Source organism: Python bivittatus, unplaced genomic scaffold, assembly GCF_059951505.1.
Source record: "Python bivittatus isolate LINGU-HERP-01145 unplaced genomic scaffold, Pbiv_v1 ctg000480_np1212, whole genome shotgun sequence".
Lineage (NCBI taxonomy): Eukaryota > Metazoa > Chordata > Lepidosauria > Squamata > Pythonidae > Python > Python bivittatus.
The window spans coordinates 376133-389066 of record NW_028277075.1 but is presented as its reverse complement, the minus strand read 5'-3'; the positions used below and the strand labels follow the sequence as shown (position 1 = coordinate 389066).

At 41.5% G+C, this 12934-nt stretch overlaps 1 protein-coding gene across 1 annotated transcript in view; it reads left to right on the top strand.

Annotated features, from left to right (window-relative positions):
• Positions 1-12238, top strand: part of FAM181A (family with sequence similarity 181 member A) — an 83434-nt gene extending 71196 nt beyond the window's left edge. Inside the window, exon 2 of the mRNA XM_088145210.1 lies at positions 10418-12238. Within this exon, the coding sequence (XP_088001336.1) occupies positions 10717-11640 (924 nt within the window). The 5' untranslated portion in view covers positions 10418-10716 and the 3' untranslated portion in view covers positions 11641-12238. The remainder of the gene's footprint in view (positions 1-10417) is intronic.
• The last annotated feature ends 696 nt before the right edge of the window (positions 12239-12934 follow it).

Here is a 12934-nt window from a genome sequence, read left to right as displayed (position 1 = left end):
GCTACAGTCAACCCTCAAGTCCAATTACCAAGGCTCAGAGGAGAAGTACCATCAGATAGTATGCTAGAAGATGCCAACAGAGCTTCCAGACAATCCCTACTACCACCATAACTGAAACCAATGAATTGGTATATGCTACAGCTGCTGTAATCCTGGAAATGCTTGGCTACACAATCAAGAAGAACAGCAGTACATACCCACCCTGGAAAATGAGATTGGAGGCTAGGATCAAGGCAACTCAGAGAGAAGTCAGTCAGCTGGTGGAACTACAGAAGGGTGTGGAGATTAAGGATAAGACTTGGCTACTGAAAAAATATATGGGCCTGACTCCATCTGAAGCCCTAGAGACTGCTAAACAAAGGCTCACAGCACTGGCTGCCAGGCTAAGGAGATACACTAGAGAAGATACATGCCCTGTTCTCCAAAGAACCATCCAAAGTGTACTCCCATCTGCAGTGCAACCACAGAGTAACAGCTGAGCTACCAGCAGTGGAAACTGAACAGTACTGGAAGAACATATGGGAGAAAGAGAAGACGCATAGCACCAGTGCAAAGTGGCTGCAGGACCTGAAAGCAGACCACAGCAATCTCCCAGAACAGGAACCAGTCAGCATCACAGTAGCAGACATCCAACAGCGGGTCAAAAACATGAAAAGCTGGACATCACCTGGCCCGGACATGATCCACACCTACTGGCTAAAGAAACTAACAGCAGTGCATGTACACCTAGCAGCACAGATGAACCAACTGCTAGCAACAGGCTCCCACCCAGACTGTCTAACACAAGGAAGGACAGTGCTGATCATGAAAGACCCTCACAAGGGAACAGCACCATCCACCTACCGGCCAATAACCTGCCTCCCCACAACATGGAAAGTTCTATCAGGCATCCTAGCTGCCAAGCTACAAGACCATATGGGCCAGTACATGAGCACAGCTCAGAAGGACATTGGGAACAACACCAGAGGCTCAAAGCACCAGTTACTCATAGATAGAGCAGTCGCCCAAGACTCAAGGTCTAGGCAGACCAATCTGAGCACAGCCTGGATTGACTACAGGAAAGCCTATGACTCAATGCCGCACACATGGATCTGTGAATGCCTGGAGCTATACAAAGTCAACAGGACACTAAGGACCTTCCTCAAGAACTCAATGGGACTGTGGAAGACAACACTGGAAGTCAACTCAAGACAGCTCGCACAAGTGGCCATCAAGTGCGGCATATATCAAGGTGATGCACTGTCCCCACTGCTGTTCTGCATAAGCTTAAACCCCCTCAGCCAGATAATCACAAGGTCTGGATATCGGTACAAGTTCAAGAGTGGAATCAACATCAGCCACCTCCTCTACATAGATGACATCAAGCTGTATGCTAAGAGTGAACGAGACATCAACTCACTGATCCACCTGACATGGATCTACAGCGAGGACACTGGGATGTCATTCGGACTGGAGAAGTGTGGCAGGATGATAGTAAAGAGAGGGAAGGTAGTTAAGACTGAGGGAGTGGAACTACCAGTGGGCCACATAGCAGACATAGAGACCAGCTATAAATGCCTTGCTGCCCCACAGTCACATGGGAACCATGATGAGGAGGCAAGGAAGACAGCAACATCCAAGTACCACCGAAGGATAAGACAGGTCCTGAAGAGCCAGCTCAATGGGAAGAACAAGGTCCATGCCATCAACATGTACGCCCTGCCAGTCATCAGATTTTCTGCCGGTATAGTGAGCTGGCCAAAGGAAGATATGGAGGCTGCCAATGTGAAGACCCGGAAGCTCCTCACAATGTACGGAGGTTTCCACCCCAAGTCCAACACCCAGAGATTATACACCAGCCGCAAAGAGGGCTGGCGGGGTCTGATGAGCGTCAAAGCCACTGTCCTGGACGAAACCCGGAGCATCCAGGAGTACATCACTAAGATGGCACCCAAAGATGAGCTGCTGAGAGAATGCCTCAGGCAGCAGCAGACATGGGAGGAAGTTCAAGTGGAAGAAGTACCATGGCAAGACAAGCTCCTGCATGGGATGTACCATTGACAGATAGCTGAGGTGGCTGACACTGGGAAATCCTATCAGTGGCTGGAAAGGGCCCGACTAAGAGACAGCACTGAGGCACTGATCATAGCAGCACAAGGACAGGCACTAAGCACCAGATCCATAGAAGCAGGGGTCTACCACACTAGACAGGACCCAAGGTGCAGATTGTGCAAAAAGGCCTCAGAGACAGTCCAGCACATAGTGGCAGGGTGTAAGATGCAGGCAGGAACAGCATATACTGAGTGGCACAACCAAGTAGCTGGCATAGTGTACAGGAACATCTGCACAGTGTATGGGCTAGACCCCCCCCCCCCAAGTTCAGATGGGAGATTCCACAGAAGGTCGGGGAAAATAACAGAGCTAAGATCCTGTGGGACTTCCATATCCAGATGGACAGGCAGGTACTGGCCAATCAACCAGACATCGTGGTAGTAGACAAAGACCAGAAGACAATGGTAGTGATAGATGTAGCAGTGCCAAGTGACAGCAACATCAGGAAGAAGGAGCATGAGAAGCTGGAGAAGTACCAGGGCTTGAAGGAGGAAATAGGGAGGATGTGGAAAGTAAAGGCCAAAGTGGTTCCAGTGGTGGTGGGAGCACTTGGGGCCGTGACTCCTAAGCTGGGAGAATGGCTCCAACAGATCCCAGGAACAACATCAGAGCTCTCTGTCCAGAAGAGTGCAGTGCTAGGAACAGCTAAGATACTGCACAGAACCCTCAAACTCCCAGGACTCTGGTAGAGGACCCGAGATTGAGGAAGACACGTACCACCCATAGGGGTGAGAGGGGATTTTTTTTTTTAAATAACAACAGACTGGATATTTTATTATTAAGTAATTAGATCAAAACTATTAACATATAATCAGTATTTTGATGTGAGTTGTAACAGGTTTTTTTAATGTTATATTTAACTTTGAATGGAAAGGCCAAATAATTCTATGCTTGTAATACTGACATCCTAAATGGTAATTAATATTGATAGATTCTTTTTCTTTCCTTTTTCTATTTTTAATGCTTTAAGCTAGTTAAATAATAGAATGTTAATAATCTCTAATCCTATCATATAAACTTCACTGTATTGAAACAATACAATGTATCAAGATTTATAACAATATAATAAAAAGAGGAAAAGGGGAAGGTGAAAAAAAAAGAATCAGGTAAGTTAGATGATTGAAGCAGCATAAAAACATTCATAATAATTTTTTTAAAAATGCAAAAGTATGATTCTTTGATACAAGATCAATATATGCACCTATTTTATATAGAGATTGCTAAACTTGAGGAATAATTTAAATAATTATTCTTCCTTTGAGGTAAATGAGAAATTGAAAGAAATGAAAAACCCTTGCTAACATTTTTTAAAATGCTAAATGGATTTAGTCTTGTAAAAAAAAATTTCCCTCTTCCAATCTTTGCATACCAAAATGCCCAGGAGGCCAGTTTTCAGAGGAATGACATGTCAGATATGAAATGACTTTACAGCTGGTCCCTGTCTGCATGCTGGGAAGGCATGTGGAGACATTTTTTCAACTGCTGTATGACTTTGACAGTCTCACAGTTAAAATGATGTATCATTCTTATGGCTTTCCCCAGTGGATGCTTCAAAGTGCACTAGACACTCCAAGAGGAGTGCCCTATTGTTAATTGTTTCTTTCAGATGTACATTGTGATGAACATGGCCAAAGCAGAGAGGAACAAAGGGGTTCCAGTGGCCTCTTTGGGAAGACCCTGTGCAGCTCAACCTGAGTCTGACCCTGAAAGAGTTTCCTTTATTCAGAATATAGTGCTCTTGACTTCAGTGCCTTATTATCAATCAGCTACAGGGGAACTGGAACTCTAAAGGAAGAAATGTTGAAAAAGGATACAAAATGGCTCTCTGCAGCACTATGACATACTTTAATGGAACAGGGGTAGGTGGGGGCTTATAATTATAAGTACATTAAATCCTAGGTAAAAATACACTAGGATTAGTATATGTTTATTTTGTTTTCATATACTCTGCTGCTAATACTCACTCAAGAACTTAATACAGAAAATAATCTGCAATGATCAGTTTAGGATTGTAGCTAAATGATAGCAAGACTATTCAACAAAATTAGTTCTTCTCCCTTTTATTTATTGCAGAGTATGTGGGGAAAATTTCTGCCACCTGGGCCAATTTTTAATAGGTAAATACTTTTTTTTTTTTCCTGCCTGAAGTGACCAGCTAAGACCGCACTGAATATAAAAGCTGGGCAGCCATGAATCAGAAATAAATGGAAAAACATGCATGCTGATGTTCTGGTACTATGTCTTCCTACCACCCCAAGTACAATCTCATCCTCACAGTCAGGCGTAAACTGGCATAGTGAACTGTCCTTGTAGTTTTTTCTTACTGCTTTGTATCCCACTTATATAATTACAAATAATTTTACTAAGGTCAGCGTTGTGAAGGAATTGAATCTTGGGGTTGACTTGTGTGAGTCAGAATTGTTAGACATCATTGATATGATGACTTCAAATATGGCACTCTAGAAGATGTTCAACTACAACTAGCAGTATCGCTCACAATCCTCACAGATGGCATGTTTCCTATCAATGCCAAGAGCTGTAGTTCAGTAATATTTGGAATATCACAGGTTGCCTACCATGCCTAGATGATATTTTACTCTATTCCTCAATTCTCATGTACTCATGTTGTATATTACCCTTGAAATATATTAAAATTGAGACATTCAATTCTAATCAACTTTCTAATAAAGATTACTTGGAAACTCATTAAATTTGCAATTATTGTAAATAGTTGGTCTAATAAAGGTATTGCATCTATGGATTTTTTTTCTCATGGCCATGATTACTATTGTTTGTTTTTTTAAATCATAAATTCAGTAACTGAGTTACTTATTCTTTAAATACGTTTTCTGCTCTTCAGTCAGTGTGAGTTTGTATTTTTATTTCTATAAAATCCCTTAAGAAATATGAATTACTGTGTATGAGTTCTTGGTATACCCAAGTGATTTCAGTTAAGAAACAGAGAAATAATACTGGAATAAGGAGGTCTTAAAATGCATATTAAGATCTGAAATAATGAGAATACAGAAGCATAGCCAAGTGATGCTGGACAGGGAAATACTGAGTACTACTGTGCTCCTTCACAGTTTCCAGGTTGCAGGTTTTCCAAAGGAAGCTACAAAGACAATAATGATGGTTGATTTAAATATTTGTTTTACTGATCATGAGTGTTTTAATGCTACTTCAGTCATCTGACTCTAAGTGGCATATGCTGTAGCACTGGGCCAATAGATTCTCAGATGCAGAGTATAATAGTACTAGGTAAAGATGGCTAAAAATTATAATATCTCTGGAGGGCAGTAGACAAAATGCATCAACAATAATCCTACTGAATGGTTAACTAGACAGATAGAGCTGTGGGGTTTCAGTGTTTGGCAGACATGCTGTTTTTAGTATAATAGTTAAGATTTATTAAGCACTGGAGAACTTTGGGAGAGAAACAAAGCATATACGAAAGAAGTAAGCTCCAGTTGAGCCAATGGAATCAGACTGAAGGTTTTATCAAAAAGGTTGCAACATAGTTTTTAACATTCCAGAGTGAGTACTTTGGCACTGTCAATCTCTCTTTATTCCTTTCTGGATTACTGTAACATGAAGTACATGGGGCTACTTTTCAAAAAAGTCCAGAAACTAAAACTGGTATGTAAAATGGCAGTGAGAGTTTTAAGTGAAACCAAGTGGTGTAAATTTATTATGCTAATACCTGCAAAGATCCTTGTCTAAGTATCTCTTGCATGAAGTCTGGAGGGAGGCTCTTAGAGAGAAGTCTATGAGACTGGTGACTCCTTGAGAGAATGGTCCTTGTTTCAGGACATTCGCTTGGCTCCAGTATTATTTGTCTTCCATGATCCACAATTTTTTTTCTGCTGTCCCATGGCTTCTGAATCTGTTTTAATTTTTTGTACTTTTTCAATCTATTTTTTTTTTTTAAAAATGAACCCAATAAGAGTCAGATTGAAATAATATAAAAATTAAAGTAAGAAAACAAACAACTAAGCAAACAAATAAAATTTTCTATATCCTTTTTAGTTACTAATTTATTGTATTTTATTAGGCTGACTTGGTGTTTTCTGTTTTCTTTGTTTCTGGTATATTTCAATCATTGCTATATTTTAAGATTTCCTATTGTTATTATTATTTTTATGTCTATAATACTTGGAAACTTGTTTATATCAGCTTGTTATATATGTAAATAGTAAATAATTTAATATAACAAAATTTAACCAGCATTTGGAAAAAAAAGTCTGACGGGATCTAAGGATGGGTAACTAGAGACCTGAGACTAAAACTAGCCTCAAAAAAATTTACAAAACCCCTACAGTTCATAGTTTTTACACACATGTACACATAGTTATGTATCTCAGTCACTTTCTCCAAAGGGCTTGTTGTCTCTCTGTTTGCAATATGAACGGTAAAAGAGGCCCTCCACTATTAAAATACTTAGTTTCCTGCATCTGCCAAGGCAAAAGCAAGTAGCCAAGACATGTCTATTGATGCTCTCTCTGGGAGAGAAAGGACAAATAAATCTATTGCCTATATTTTTGCAGTAGCTAGATAAGCTTCTGGGCAAATTTGAGAAAGACTGCTTTGAAGCAAGTCTGCAAAAATAAGCATCTGTTTGACTGAACTACATCTTCCATCTGGGGGTCACTGGTGGTGAAAAAAATGCTGAAAAGATTGCAGAAAATCTGATTTTAAGAATGGATTTTTCCTTATTTAAAGTCCTTTAAAACTTGTTAGCTTTCTTCCACCACATTCAGATTAACAACAACTACTACTACTACAACCACCACCAATATCTGGTTTACGCTGCAGAAATAGAAAAGTTCTTGTAATTAATGAATGAAACTACTGGCAATTTGTTTCCAGCATAGTTTGGTGCAATCTGTATTTATTCAAGTTACTGTGACTTCCAAAATCTATTCTACCAGCTGCTATGTTGGCAGCTGCCTGATTGCAGAAATGTTCCAGTCATATAGCTTTTACACAACTTTCAATCAGCACTAAAAGAAATAACCTGTTATTTTTGTGTAGAGTTTTCCTGAGTTTCACAGAAATCAGATTATTTACCAGAGAGTTTTATTATCACAGAGATTCTGTTGCAAAGAATGTACAGCCAGCAATCACCAACCCTTATCTGATGATCTTCATTAGTATTATTTTAATTATCTGCAAAGACACTACAAAGGATCTTAAGGACTTTGATTTTTTTCTCATAAAACATCTGATTGAAACAGCATTCACAGATACATTATGTAACTTTTAAAATTCTTTTGGGATATGTTTTTACAAAAATAAAGGGATCTGAGAAAAATTTTTAAAACATTCAAATAACAACTGAAGTTGTTTGAAATTATTCAGGTTATTTTTCTTCCTGGTAAGCAGAGAAATGAAATGTATTTTTAGTGCCAATCTTAGATCAGCATGTCAATGCACAGTTTCTTAACATTTCAAAATTATTTTGTCTGTTGATTCTTAATTTACTTTAGACTATTCAAATTGCAAGCTATTTTACAGTAAGACAGTCTTCTAAGGAGGAATATATAAATCAGTGAAATACTTGTACTTACAGAATTACGATAGATTTTAAACATCCAAAATTATACATACCCTAAGGGTCACTTTATTTGCTTAGCTGTTTACAAAATCTAGTATTGCAATTCAGTGTCTGATTCTTTAGAAATAAGTCCCACATATGTCAGTGAGATTTACTTGTCAATAAATAAGGATAGGATCTTGCTGCTGTTCTTGTTGTTGTTGTGTCAGTGTTCTTCCAAGATATCATTTCAATATTCAGTCTAGTTTTTTTCCTGTAGAAATATGAACTGACAAGTGATTGCCTTGAAAGGGATGACCTTTCTAGAACTAGAATTTAACTATATTTATGCAGAAGTTCCAGTGTTTGTGCTAAAATTGGCAACAACTGGACTTGTATCTGCTCCAACCTTGGTTGTGACTGGATATACTGCATTGCTAGTTGGCTTTATTCCTGAATGTCTAGCATTTCTGAAATTCACTCAGGGCAATTCTCCCTCTCCTTTCCTATTCTTAAAGACCTCTGTGGGGATAACCCACAGTGTGGGACTCAACGCTTTAGCATGCTATTAAGTTATTGCCACCCCTAAGGACAACTCTGCAAGGAGGATGAGGACTCACATAACTCTGAATCAATAAAGGAAGCAGCTCAATTAGCATTTCACATGCTTTTCTTCCCTCTCTTCTTACCTTCCCTGCAGTGGGCATGCTTTCCCCTTAAAGGATTGTCCTGTTTCTGCTCATTGCCAGCGTTGGCAGGGTGACAGTAGTCGAGTGTGCAAACTTGTGCTATTGTCCCCAGGCCAGGGGGAGTCATGGAGACCCACTAATATGACACAGGAAAATGTTTGCTGATGGCAATTCTATGGGCTTTGTCTAACTCTTTCTCCATCATGACGACTCGATTTAAGTCTCTAACTGTTTGACTACAGATGCAAGAGTACTATCCAACTCCATCCTTTTGTCAGGGTAGTTTGAATGGGTAATTCAGCTTTTGTGTGGCTCAATTGAGGGGGCAAACATAAAGACAAGATTCTTGAGCGCTCAAGCTCCTTTTCCATGGATATCTGCACATCTCTTTAGAGATTTGTTCTTTTCTTACCTTTTTCTGACATCACCCTCCCTTTAAGTGGGGAAAAAGGCCTGATCAAGAACAGTTTAAAAAGTAGGCTAGCCAGGTCTTCCAAACTAGCATTGTCCAGTGTTACTCAAGCATGGTTACTGCCAGTCTTCAGACAGCTTTGGAGTAGTTTAGAGAAAAGAGCCTCAACAAGCTTTCTTTACTCATCCTCAGCATATCATGTTTGATTGTGTTTAAAAAAAAAAGGGGGAGGGGGCTGGAACAGAAAGAATGGTAGGAATCACAGGGAAATGATCGTATTTATTAGCTGTCTTTCTGTGGCTGTCCCCATGGTGACAATTTGTGATGGCAAAGAATGTGAGAACAGGGAGCCTAATGCCTGATTGGGATGCTTTGTATTTGTCAAAGTGGCTTCTGATTGGCCTGAGAAAGCCTCCTAACTAGAAGGGCTTGATATTCATTCAGCTTACTCAAGTGCTGCAAAACACTCACAGGGTCCGGCTGCTTCTCTAAAGGTTGGTAGTATCTAACCTATGTAACAAGATTAGCTGGTGAGCTGCTTCTTCTCTACCACAGAGTTACAGTAACACTCAATGTTTAAGAGATAATCTTGCTGGGAAGGGTGTAATTTAACTTGGAGTGCCATGAAAGTGATGCATAGATATCTACTCAAAGGTTAAATGCTACCTGTCTAGTAAGATTAAGTAGTGGGGCCACAGTCATAGCAAATATAAGACTGGAATAAGGGAAACAGAATATACTGAGGTATTGATATATTAATGACTGTACATATGATATAATTGCATTGTTAAGCTGTAAATTTGTAGGATAACTGTAAAGAAATATGCATACAGTACTGCAAGATCTTTGGAGAGATCATGATCCTGCAGGAGAGGAAAGCATTTGAGACAATGTCTATACTGAATACATTAATTATTTGAACCAAATGTTTGTCTCACTTCTGCAGGTTTGCCTTTGTGACCAGTATATTTTCGAGTGTATGTGTGTGTATATTGAATGTGTGAGAGAAAGACAGAGTAAGAGAATGAGAATATTTAGGCATCTAAAGACTGAAATCCTAGACATGCTTACCTGGATCCACTGAATACATAATAGTTTATACAATTGCACTACTAAGTTAGAAGAGTTTTGAGGGTATATGTGAAACTGTAATTGATGGTGTTAAAATTGTGTATGTTTGTGCAGAGCTGAGTATTATATGGATATGATCATTACAGATGTGTGAAAAGAAATGTGTTATTTCTTCAGGTATTGTCATGTGTGACAGTAAAAATGCATTTTGGTCTTTGTTGCCCTATTTATCTAAACATGTGGAATGTCAATAATGAGAGGATAGAGTGTGGAAGGGGCTTTTTTTATACTGCATTTACACTGTGGTTAAACTGAATGTAACACTGTGTGAACAATAAAAAAAAACTTTTTAAGGACTTTAAAATGTACTATACTATAACTTTTATAAGATCAAAAGCACAGAGTTAGCCACTTCAGCATTACTGGAGGCAAACACATGCACCGAAAGATTCAAAAAGGCATTTGCATCCCTAACAATAGATACTTCTAGACAAGGTCTTTATCAGGCATTCACTCTGCCTCATCCTCTCATTTCATGGGAAGTCCAGCCATGACTATTTTTTATCTGTACCCTTCCAATGATTCCTGATTGCTTTTCCCATTTTTTTTCCTTACCAGAGAAAATCAAGCTGGGGAAGATGCAGCGCATTTTGATCTTTTGGAGGCATTCAGTATGGTGTGAAAGCACAATCTGAGTGAAATGCACGTGCGTGCCTACCTACCTGTCTTTGTCACCCATTTTCCGCCTGGGAAAAACGGCACGATGTTTCTGCCAAGGATAAACCTTCCCCGTCGTCCAATTTAGCCTACACGAACCGACCGTCGCTCGGGTTAGCCTGGCCCAGGCGCGTGCCGGCTCTCAGGGAGCCAACTCTTTCATGGACGGGCCCTTTTCGTATTCGTGGCCGGGGTGAGCGATGGCTTCCGCAGATAGCGAGGTGAAAACCCTCCTCAACTTCGTCAACTTGGCCTCGAGCGATATCAAGGCCGCCCTGGACAAGTCAGCCCCCTGCCGCCGATCCGTGGACCATAGGAAATACCTGCAGAAGCAGCTGAAGCGCTTCTCCCAGAAATATTCCCGCCTGCCTCGCTGCCACCACCACCTGCAGCCGCAACTGCCTCCCGCCCGGGAGCGGAGAGCGCCTGAAGGGAGGGCGCGAGGCCTGAGCGTCGCCGACGGCCCCGAGAGCTCTGTAGGCCGAGGCCACGCCGCCCCCGGGACGGCCAAGGGCGACAAGGCCTCCAGGGCCCCAGAGCGCCTCGGCGATGAGGAGCAGCAGCAAGAGACCCCGGAGGCAGGCGCCAGGCCCGACCAAGTGCCCATGAGGAAAAGGCAACTGCCCGCCTCCTTTTGGGAAGAACCCCGGCCCGCTCCGGGCTCCCCGGGTGTTGTAAGTGGCGTGATCTTTCCAGTGGGGGTTTCCTCGTCGCCCTCTTCTTCCTCCTCGCCCTCGTCCTCCTCCAAAGACCTGCCTCCTTACGAGGGAAAGAAAAACAAAACAGGCCTCGACAGCGGCGGGACTGGCACGGTCCTCGAGAGCCCCCCGCGCAGGCCAGAGGCCGAGGCCGCCAAGGGGCTGAGGGCCTGGAGCTGCTGTCCATTTCAGTACCACGGGCTCCAGGCTTCCCCCGGCGTCTACCCACCCCCACGCCCTGCCGCCCTGCCCCCCGCGGCCCCCTTCCCGGCTTTGGGGTTGTGGCGGAAAGATGCGCCTTCCCCGACGGAGGGCGAGGCCTTCTGCCAGGCAGGGCAGAAAGTGTATCGGCCTGTAGTGTGGAAGCCCATCCCCACCAAGCCCGCCGCACCGCCCCTCATCTTTAGTGTCTTCGGATACCTTTAGGCTTGGCAGCCTCCCCTCAACTTCCAAGGGCATCACCTCTCAATCGTTGCCCTGCCCAGGTCACTGGCAGTGCTGATTCTGAAAGAAAGCCGAGTGCCTTAGGCTACTTCCAGAGCTTGAAAAAATAGCTGATCTGCTCTTTAATCTCAGGTCCCCTGGCTCTGGAGGTACATCAGGGAACACAAAAAGCTAGGAAAGTGTGAAAGAGCATACTGAACCCAGTGATGACTTTTCCAAACTCCTGCTAAGATATGTTCTCTAGGTGACCTTGGGCCAATTATCATCTCCAAATCTGATCTACCTGGCAAGTGTGTTGTGAAGGCAAAGTGTGCATGTGTGGAATTTAAACTGTACACCACTCCGAGTTGCTTGAAAGAAGGGCAGGATAAATTGAGTGGCATAATAATAATAACAATAAAAATAAACCACATTTTAGAATGGTAGTAGAATCTACCTGCCTGGGTTAGTAAAGGAAGAATTAATAACAATTGTGAATATGAAATTATTTGGGGGGGGTCCTCTTTTCTGCACCTGCTAAAAAGGTCATGTAAGAAAATGCAATGCACACTTTTGTAAATAAGGATGCTGTGGTGTTTTTTTTTCGTGGCATGTAAGTACTAAGACTGTTACAACAAACAAAAATAAATCCCATACAATTTTTCCTTTGAGTCTCCACTGTTAAAATGCATTCAGGTAGAAAAGTGTCTTCTTTTCAGGAAGAAAGAAAATAATTGTTTTACTCCTTCTGTGAAAATGCATCAATTGTTTTTCATCTATAACCCATCTGTTGTTAATTCTGGATAGAAGGCCCTGTTAGCAAAAATGGCCTTGGTTGTTTTCAGCTGAATGATTCTATAAAATTTGGTCATTTAAAAGCAAGGAGCCTGGCACTGCTCTCATCCCATGTATGATGCAATCATTTATAGTAGTGCTGAAGATCATGACATTATTATTTATACATTTTAGTGGTACGGAATAAACAATTAGGGATTTTAGCCTTACCCTTTCAAGGAACTATTTGAGAATACCTACACTTTAGTTTATTATCTTCTGGAGATTGTGGCAAAACCAAATATGAATCAGACCATATACAGGTAGTGCTTATTTAACAACTACAATTGGGGCTGGCATCTCAGTTGTTAAGTGAAGCGATCGCTAAGTGAAACCATGACTATCCTTATGATCTTACTTCAACTTTCCTTTGCTTTACAGACCTGCAAAGGTCGTAAATGTAGGATTGGCTGCAAAGTTACTTTTCCATCACTGTTGTAACTGCACACAGTCGCTGTATGAG